At 29.6% G+C, this 10,250-nt stretch overlaps 3 protein-coding genes across 5 annotated transcripts; 1 reads left to right on the top strand and 2 right to left on the bottom strand.

Moving 5' to 3' along the window:
* Nucleotides 1-427: 427 nt before the first annotated feature.
* Nucleotides 428-3,242, bottom strand: LOC105256036 (RING finger and CHY zinc finger domain-containing protein 1). Of its 2 annotated transcripts, none has more exons than XM_011265667.3 (5): nucleotides 2,267-3,242; nucleotides 1,512-1,829; nucleotides 1,062-1,340; nucleotides 894-984; nucleotides 428-822 (listed from the first exon to the last, which is right to left on the bottom strand). In XM_011265667.3, the coding sequence occupies exons 1-5, from the start codon at nucleotides 2,609-2,611 to the stop codon at nucleotides 752-754; spliced, it is 1,104 nt and encodes a 367-aa protein (XP_011263969.1). In that variant the 5' UTR covers nucleotides 2,612-3,242; the 3' UTR covers nucleotides 428-751. The 2 variants fall into 2 exon arrangements, with proteins under 2 accessions (XP_011263969.1, XP_011263968.1); XM_011265666.3 differs by having other exon boundaries at nucleotides 429-831; nucleotides 2,267-3,241.
* Nucleotides 3,243-3,514: 272 nt separating this feature from the next.
* On the top strand, nucleotides 3,515-5,367 carry LOC105256038 (protoporphyrinogen oxidase). Its single transcript, XM_011265669.3, has 2 exons — nucleotides 3,515-4,732; nucleotides 4,919-5,367. The coding sequence occupies exons 1-2, from the start codon at nucleotides 3,620-3,622 to the stop codon at nucleotides 5,237-5,239; spliced, it is 1,434 nt and encodes a 477-aa protein (XP_011263971.1). The 5' UTR covers nucleotides 3,515-3,619; the 3' UTR covers nucleotides 5,240-5,367.
* Nucleotides 5,038-7,288, bottom strand: LOC105256037 (transcription initiation factor TFIID subunit 13). 2 transcript variants are annotated; one of them, XM_011265668.3, is made up of 4 exons: nucleotides 7,082-7,108; nucleotides 6,621-6,858; nucleotides 6,260-6,361; nucleotides 5,038-5,203 (listed from the first exon to the last, which is right to left on the bottom strand). In XM_011265668.3, the coding sequence occupies exons 1-4, from the start codon at nucleotides 7,106-7,108 to the stop codon at nucleotides 5,199-5,201; spliced, it is 372 nt and encodes a 123-aa protein (XP_011263970.1). In that variant the 3' UTR covers nucleotides 5,038-5,198. The 2 variants fall into 2 exon arrangements, with proteins under 2 accessions (XP_011263970.1, XP_019884582.1); XM_020029023.2 differs by lacking the exon at nucleotides 5,038-5,203 and having other exon boundaries at nucleotides 6,243-6,361; nucleotides 7,082-7,288.
* Nucleotides 7,289-10,250: the final 2,962 nt, after the last annotated feature.

Below are 10,250 nucleotides of genomic sequence, written 5' to 3'. Positions count from 1 at the left end.
TATATGTGTACACACATACACACACACACACACACACACACACACACACACACACACACATATATAATTATATTATATATGATAAAAATATTAGAAACAAATAACAATCAAGATCCTCAACATAAATAGAAATGTCTTAATATGAGTTTGTATATATTCATATTGGAACATTGGATTTTTCATACATACATACATACATACATATACATATACACACACATATATATATTAATATATATATATATATATATATTTTTTTTTTTTTTTTTTTTTTTTTTTCAATAGTTTAAAATCATTATTAAGACACTTCTGTCCCCACATGTGTACGTATATGAAAAGGAATGTCTATGAAATATTCTCATGTTGATCACTTCATTAACTATTTTTAATTACAATGTGATAAACGACGCAAAAACAAGAAATTTATAATATATATAATTTTTTTAAGATTTATGTTAATGAAATGATCTACATATTGGATCCAAAAAATTGCATTACAATATGCCATCAATGACCACTGAAAATAATTGTGTACTTCTGACATTTGATTATTCAATAATGATATTTCATTTTTATGCTAATTTGCAATTGGCTAACTAATTCTTGATCAAAGAATACTATGAAGGCAACAAAAGCGCAATTTGCTACAAAATGTCAAAGATAAAATTTATCTATAAAATCTCTCCCATCATTACTGGTATGATGTATTCCTTTTGTAATTGATGGATAATTTCGGATAACATTCCGATCTTTATCCTTCCGATTGCTCCTTCTCTTCTTTATTACTACCACCAGCTGCTGCTTCTGATAAGACATCTGGATCTGTACAAACTATTAAAAATTTATGTAATCACTTAAGATTATAAAATAATTAATTAGTAATTAATAATCACCTGGAGAAGGTGAACCTTTTATCCTGCAAGTATTATAGCTACCACAGTTTAAGCACTTCAATCCAACAATATGAAACTTTACCGTCGATTCCTAAAAGCACAAATATCTTGCCATTATTTTTTTTTATCATTTAAATTATATTTGGGAAATATGAAGAAATATTCAACCTCGTGGCAGTCTTTGCATAAAATATCGGCTTTATAATCCTTGTATTCCTCTGGCATTGGCGTTAATGATACTTCTGTATCTAAATATTTCCATAAATCCGTCATATCTAAAAGCGACACTTGACATGTTGGGCAAGCATAATGTCCAGACTGTAACAATTCCTTAAAACATGTACGATGTAGCAAGTGTCCGCAACCAGGAATGTGACATGGTGTACGACTCGTATGAATATCTTCGAGGCACACAGGACAATTGGAATGTGAAACATTTTCTATGCACTGTAAAATAAAATTTATTCAATGTTTATATAGCAACAATTGTAAGTAAATTTTATGGAAAAAAAATATAAATATTTTAAATGAATTATTTGTTATTTTCTTTTGTTGGTTCAATACATTTTTTGTATTATAATATATTCTTACTATTATATATTCTTAATATATTCTTACCGTATGTCCATTTTGTAATTGAACTGGCAAACACATGTTACACTTTGCACAGTGAAAGAATTTTTCACGACCACCAACCCTACATATACCACAACCATCACAATGGTATTGATTTTTGTCTTCGTCATCAAAAAGATTACATTCGAGGCATGTATATTTGCCAAATTGACAATGGCAATTTTGACAAGTGGCTTGAACAGGTTGACGAGTATCACAAAGAACACATATTAATTCTGTCACTTCTTTCCTATTTACCGTATGTGCCTCCTGTTCATCATGACAAAATCGGCACGTGTATACTTTATTGCAGCAAGGAGTCTAAAAAAAAAAACAAGTATATGTTAAAAAACAAAATATTATTGGAAAAATTCATATTAAAAAATAAAGTATATTATTATTATTTTTTGCATTTTTTAAAAATATATATTTTAAGATGTCATGAGATTAAATCTATTAATGAAAACAAATATAAAAAGATATATATTTGTACAATGACAATTACAACATTCAATAGTACAACATTTCTTCCTAAAAAGATGTAATAATATCATTCTTCGATAGAAAAACAACTTTTTAAAGGACATTATATTAATATAATATTAATATAATATTTATAAATTAAATTAATAATTAAATTAATTTAAATTAAAAATCCTACAGATAAACATTCAATTATACCAATGAATTTGAAAATGCTACCTTACAGAATAATGGGCCAATTTTATTTCAACTTTTACACGTTTTTATTTACATACCACAAACTTGGACTTTCGTTTGTAATGCTCGCAGCCATAATCATCCTCCGGAGTGGCGAGCAATTTCTCTCGCGAGGTAGACGCGCGATACATAGGCCAGGCATAGCTTTCATTCTTGGCAACGGGCTTCTTGGTGCCGCAATCGGGATTCTCGTCGTTACCATTCGAAGTAGTTGTCTTCTTGGTGCGACTCAATTCGTCGTCGTCGCAATCCGCGGTGGATAGATTAGTGTTGGGATTGGAAACTTCGTCGTCGCTATTCACGGTGAACTCCTCGTAACTCTGATCCTCGTCATCGCTATCCACGGCGACGTCCTGCGTCTTATTCTCGTCGTTGTTCTGCATGTTGATACTACTGATTTCGCCCTGCTCCTTCCTCTCATCAACTCAAAGTGCGGCCTTCTTGCCGATTAACACTGACAATAGTGCATTCTATAATGGTGCGTCGTCGTCGTCGTTGTGAGCTGAATGGAGAACCGAGGATCGTATCTTGCGATACCTTTGAGTTCTTTCCAGACACGAATAAGACTCAAAAACGTTGATACGTCGATTACCTCGAGTTCGCGAGAAATGCTCGAGAGAAATTCTCAGGAAACAAGGTCGCTTCTGTCATTGACTCGTCGCAAAGGAAACTTATCGCAATCGCATAAGCCTACTTACACTGACTTACACACTGCAGTTGGTTGCAACACTTGGCGAAATGATGTCGATCGTGATCACAAATTGCCACATGCGCACACGTACATACATACGTGCATCATACGTATGATGTGTGTGCGTGCATTAAACCGTATCAGATAGAAATTTGATCAATCGAAACGAAGAAATTTTTTAGCTCCTTTTATTCTCAAGCCAAATTCCAATCTTCAATACATATATCTAATATGAGCTGAAAGAAATCGAATAAAGATCTCATTTTTATGCATCCCATCTATATCTAAATTCTCCCTTGCTCTTACATTGGCAACTAATACCCATCTATGTATTTTATATATCTATGGTTATAATAGATAACCTACAAATTATTTTCTATAGGGCAGTATTTTTAATATCTTTTGAACCTTTGTAAAAAGTAAGAAAAATGCAGTCTAAATAGTATTAAAATATTCAAATTCTATTAGACATTATATGTGTCATATATTTATGTCTTCAAGTCATTATCTTAATTTTAGCAATTTCATTTATATTCATTTTTATTCGTAAACAAAATTCTTTCATTTATATACATGATACTAAAATATCATTTACTTTTAGCACATAAAATAACATATATTTAATCAAGATTGCATTTAACTGCACAATATATTGAGCTGACATTATATAGAGATTTTATATAGAGTGTTTAATATTAAGATGACAATAATATTAGGAGGTGGCATATCAGGTCTATCAGCAGCGTATTATGCTGCTAATAACGCAAGAAATTCGGCTATTACTTTATTGGAAGCGTCCAATCGTGTGGGTGGATGGATACGAAGTAAAAGATCACCATCTGGAGCAATCTTTGAGCAAGGACCGAGAACCATTAGACCTGTTGGATTAGCTGGAAAAAATACTCTTAACTTGGTGGAGGATCTCCAATTGAATAACAAGTTAATTCATATTGGACGAAGTCATCCCGCGACGCAGAATAGATTGATCTACTCAGATGAAGCATTGCATCTGTTACCAACTTCATTGAAGGGTTTCTTCAAGACGCTTTCACTATTAGATCGTCCCCTGATAAACTGTTTATGGACTGACTTGGCAGCTCCCAAGATATCCAAAGAGGACGAGAGTATCTATAATTTTGTCCAAAGAAGATTAGGTCAAGATATTGCGGATAATCTTGTCAGTCCTATAGTTTGTGGAATATGTGCGGGAGATGCGCAGAAAATTAGTGTTAATTTTTTGTTGAAATCTTTATTTGAGGCAGAACAGAAATATGGTTCCATAGTAAAAGGTGTATTGGCAAATCGACTAAAAAAATTTTTTTCAAAATCAAAAGATACAGTGAAAGAAAATAATATAGACTCTGCAAATTTACACTTGACTTTAGCGAATAGAGCTCAAAAGGAATACTGGGCATTGTGGGGCTTGGAAGGAGGACTTGAACAATTACCTCAGGCATTAGCCAATAATGTAAGAAAGCGAGGAGTGAGAATACAAACTGAGGCAAAATGTGAAAAACTTACATTTAAATCAAATCACATAGAACTATTAATTAACGGCAATATTCAAGAAAGTTCGCGCGTTATTTCGAGTTTACCTGCGAAGAATTTGGCTGAAATAGTGCGGGAGCAACATCCCATACTGTCGACAGAATTAGAGGAGATACCTACTGTAACAGTAGGAGTAGTTAATTTTGAATTCCGAGAAGATGTATTGCCATTGCAGGCATTTGGATTTCTCGTACCACCAAAAGAGAATCTTTCTCTGCTAGGTGTAATCTTTGATTCCTGTGTTTTCCCTCAAAAGTCTTCTACAGTATGTATACTTTGAAATAATTTTATTCCCTTCTGAACTTTAAGTCCTTATTTGATTCATGTATAGCAATCTATAAGCAAGTTCTTCTATAATTTTTATTTTTATATGTACAAAACTAAGAGTATTAAATTATACATCATCGTGTCCAATATTTTATATACATAGAATTTTGTGATGATGGTTTAGGTGCTGACAGTCATGATGGGCGGGGCTTGGTTCGAAAAATATTTCGGCCTTAATCCATCGGAGGATCACTTATTAACAACGGCGATTGATCATATAAAACGTATCTTACTTATTGAGGAGGAACCAATCGCACACAATGTTGCCATTCTGAAGGATTGTATCCCGCAGCACGTCGTGGGTCATACTCAACGTATAAAACGCATCCACGATTATATTTCCGCGCACCATATTCCTCTGGCACTGTGTGGTTCCTCTTACCAAGGTGTGGGACTCAATGACGTTATTCTGTCAGCAAAACAGGCCGTTGACATTGTACAATAATTGTGGAAGTATTCAAGAAGTGTAAAACTGCGAGAAAGGGTAGTAGCATCACATAAAAAAAAAAAACAATAAAACTACGTGCAAATACTGTGCATGCTGAATTTTAACAATCATAAACCATGCAAAAATGCATAACTTTCCAGACCTATATAATGCAAACAAGACTAAAAGAGAATATAATGATTAAAATATAATATAAATAAAAATATAATATAATATAAAAATTATAAATTATTATTTAAATTGTAATACAATAATATAAAACTATTAATTTCTTATAATTTAAGCATAATAATTATTACATTGTATTATATAAACATATAAAAGTATGAAAATGGAATGGCAAAATATATTTTGTGTGGAATTATATTAAATGTAAAATATAATTAGCATTTGTGTCAAATGTATAACATATTACTTTATTAAGTTTATTAATACATAAATAAACATATATAACGTATATAAAAATCTACTAATAAGCTAAATATAAAAGCTAATTAGAAAAACTTGTTTGCTTTTAGTTATCATATATATGAAAAAAACATATTTTCTATAAAATATCACATTTTGTGATATTCTTATCAAATAATATATTTTGTAACAATATGTAAGATATTATAATACACTTAATGTTTTATCATATATTTATTGAGAACAAACTTATAAATAGCCTAGGTTGTGCTTCTTTAAAAACATAAAAAAATCTTTGCTGAAATATTCATGACAGAAGAGTAAACAAATTTTTACTCGCAAGCATAATATTATTGCAAAGTAAAGCAACACTTGCTCAACAATAAGTTTAACTAATTAAAAACATTATTTTTATCTTAATCAAGGCATATATTTAAATCAATTATGTATATAAAACAAATTATATTAATACTAGCAAATTGATCATGCTGATTTGAAAAAATTATTTAAATAGTTATATAAATATAACTCAAGTCAATTTATCTAAATTTCAAAGTTTTATATTCAATATAACAGATAATATTACAATTATCTAGTCTTTGACAGTACCTGCATATTTAACCTCGTCAAAAGCTTTTCTTGCTTTCTTAAGTTCTTCGTTCATTGTTAGAAGATCTTTTACTCTGGCATATTTTCTAGGATCTTTTCTCACTGAAAAATAAATCATTATATTATAAAATGGAGAAATATATTACAGTCAATTATCTGTATTAGAAAATTATTAATATCAATATCTTATTGTTAACTTTTTCCTTCAATTCTCATTTTTATTCTAATGCTTAATATTGATTATTCCATCTTGCATTTACTTTTTTATCTTTTTAATAATTAGGTAGAAATATGAATAGTGGGAAGATTAAGGAAGAAAATATCATTTTATCTTAGTCTATATGTATCCTAACAATTATACCTAAAAACACAATATCTTCCACTTGAACTCGTCCAGTACGTCCTATTTCCATGGCCCGATGTGTCATCTCGGTTATAAATTCAATAACTAAATCCTCCAACAAATCCACACTCTCAGTATAAGGATTTTGATCATCGCCAAAGCCATACATCATGCAGCGCAATTCCTTGGAAAAGAGACGTTTTCTTCCCCCAGGTAAAGTCCCGCCGATAGGAATCTCTGTCTCTTCATCTTCAAACTATCAAAATATTAAAATGCTTAGAATATAAAAAACACAATAAATACATACAATAAACAAATAATCTGCAATAATTATTCTCTTATAACATATTATTCAAATATATAACTAGCCTACTATTTTATGAAAGAGATAAAACTATTTTGAGAACTTTTTTTGTTTTAGAGAAACGAATGAAAACATCTAAATTTATAAAGAAGAAAAATATAAAAGTAAATCCAACCTGTTCGAAAGTTTCTTCAGCAGACATTGTCTTAGATTCTAGATGGATCGAATTTTTTCAATCACCTCTATAACAAACTTGATCACATTCATCACACAAGTACTGATTTTAATTGTAATATATATTAAATCATAATTGAACACAATTGTATGTACACTAATTATGTTAAGCACTTATGTTTATTTTTAAAGTGTCTTCAGCCTAATAGAAAAATATATGTTTATTATGAATTTCTATAAATCTGTTCTTTTTAGCTGAACTAGATGTACACTCCGCGACAACGATTCATTCCGCGGTCCTTCTCGCGGGACAAGGGGAGCGTAGCCCCTAACCAATCAGCCACTGCCACGCTGCCAGCTGATTGGCCACTTCTACGCTCCCTTTGCCCCGCGAGAGAGGAACCGAGGAACGAATCGTTGTCGCGCAGTGTACATACTTCCAATATGGAGTAAAAAAGATAACTTCTGAACTAGCAGCTCTTAGAGCATGCGCAGTAGGAAACGCGCATGCCTTACGTTGTTGGATTGGTCAGCATAGGACATAAGAACATATGTATATATACATATTGGGAAAAACAAAAAAGAACAAAAAATATAATTTAAAAAAATAAAAAAATGTAAGTTAAATATAATTTTTTATATAAAATATTTATTTTACTTTTCAGTATTGTAATTGAATATATGTTATTATATAGCAGAGTCTTTCTTTTTTTAAAGTGCGGTAAAATTATACCATTGGCGGTAAAATTATACCATTGGAAATCGTTTCTAATCTTTACTTGATGAAAAGTATTTTACTTATATATACAAATAAAATTTCTATATAATGGTAGATAAATTAAAAAGAAAGAAGATAATGTTGAAATTTTTTAGCTTTTTTTAGATATTTAACAATTTTTTGAACAAATGAAGTGCGCTATTTAACATATATAAAATTCTTTTCATATTTTTATATTGGAAGAAATTAAATTTATCGAAATTATACTTATTTCAATTCCTAACTGCTGATATTCTTCACATTCAGAAACAAGAATACAATAAAAAGTAATCAAAAGAATATCTATAAAAGAATAAAATGGTAACAATTTATATATATTATACATATATGATGCATGGAATTTTTTATCGGCTTTAAAAAGTTGTACACTTTTAAAAATATACAATATCGTTTTTTTTATGCATAATTGTCTTCTCCTGCAAGATATGAAATATGTATAAGAGATTTGATCACTTATTCATATACTATCTTATATATCAAGTTTATCAAATTTCATTATTATTTCATTTGTTCTTTTTTATACAAGACATATGATTCTGCGACACAGAGATATTGTACTATGTTACATAAAAATAACGATACTCTTTTTTGGGTATACTGACAACAATTAAAATAAAATGTCCTTTAAATTATATTTATATATATTATCACTGTACCATTTGTCTTCACTCTCGTCAGCGATTGTATTGTTACATATCGTTGTTAATGCTTAATAATTGCAACTTGCAAAATATGTGATATTCGCTCAAACGCAGCACACAGATAGGGATATAAGATAATCTATATACGTACTCGTGAAATATCGGCAATTTATTAGGCTCAAAAGAATTTTAATATGTCCAAACTTTTAAATCTGTGAAGAATTCTTATTAAGTCACGATTGCCGTCGAGAGTGTAATTGAACATTATATATGTACAAACGATTATTATTTCTTACTGTAATACATTACATAGTTTTGCTTGTTTTTCTCTGTATATACGTCAGTCTTGGATTGCTTTTGCCAGAAAACGCTTCATTTCCACTGTGCATAGAGAGTCGTTCTTGATACATGTAGAAAAAGAATATACGCAAGCGCGCGAGTTCATATAATAAAACTGCATAAATCTGCAAAAACTATTATCGCGTTTTCCAGTATTGTAAAAGTATCTCTTAAAAATCGGAATAAATAATTTCAGGTCTCGATTTCCTCATAATTTTAGGACATGTGTATAAATCACATGTATTACAATAAAATAAAGAATATATTGAAAATATATATTGCTATTGGGAATGTGTATCTGATGCTAATCAATTTCAGAAAAATTACTTTGACTTTGTCAAAGATTCTAATGATCATCATGATTATTCTTTTTCCACACATGCACTCTCCAATATACATCCATCAATTACTCACATATGTATTGCGAGCTTGTGATGCCAAAAAAGAAAAAGAAATACTATGCACTATTTAGAAACACACAATTTGTTTCTTTGATTTTGCTTCATAACATCGAGACTGTATATATATCATAAATAGAAATGAATCCAAAATAATATTCATAAAAGTAGCACATTCCTTTTTCTTCTACATAATTTGTTATTGGTGATACAAACACACAATTTTAGAGACAGGTAAATTATATATATGAAAAAATAAGAAAAATTTATGAATTGAAAATATTTCAATAAAATATTTTATTTTACATTATCACCAAAGCTTTATTTCTGAAAAAATTTAAAATGAATAAATTTTATTCAATATTTTTTATTTTTCATTCTTTTAGAATGTAGTAGAATCATTTTATCCTCCTTTTTTTCCGATTGTATCATCAATAGCATTTTGTTTTAAATACATTTGCATTTCACATTTTTATGATCTTATATATCAGTCTCTTATGCTCTTTTCTTTTTGCTCACCGTCGAGTCCAATGATGATGTATTGTTAATTAATAGTAATAATAATAATAATTCTGAGAATAAATCTCAATAACAATAATACAAATAATAGTCACAATAATATTAATAATATACCTTAAAAACATGTATGTACAATTCACCGACCCATTTTTAAGTATCAATAAGATTCTTTTACAAGTACTACCGATAAAGTGGAATAAGTTGCTTTAAATAATTACTTTTTACAAAATTACATTACAAAGTGGCATATTGTAAAATCTGAGCGAGTCATCTATCTAATCTATTCACATGTACAGCTGCTATAATTAGATTTACGCGGTGGCTTTATTACAGCTAGACTACTGGAAAGTATACATGTTTGTATATTATGAATAATTATTGCCATTGCAAAAAAGAAAATCTTTGATAAATTGAAATGTTTAATACATATATATGTATCATACTGCACCACATGTATATATAATCCAGTTTGTCTCTCTCTTTCTCTGTTGAATA

Source organism: Camponotus floridanus, unplaced genomic scaffold (genome assembly GCF_003227725.1).
Source record: "Camponotus floridanus strain SB8 unplaced genomic scaffold, Cflo_v7.5 scaffold14, whole genome shotgun sequence".
NCBI classification, from domain to species: Eukaryota; Metazoa; Arthropoda; class Insecta; order Hymenoptera; family Formicidae; genus Camponotus; species Camponotus floridanus.
Note: the sequence above shows the minus strand (reverse complement) of the source record. Positions and strands in the feature narration are given on the sequence as shown.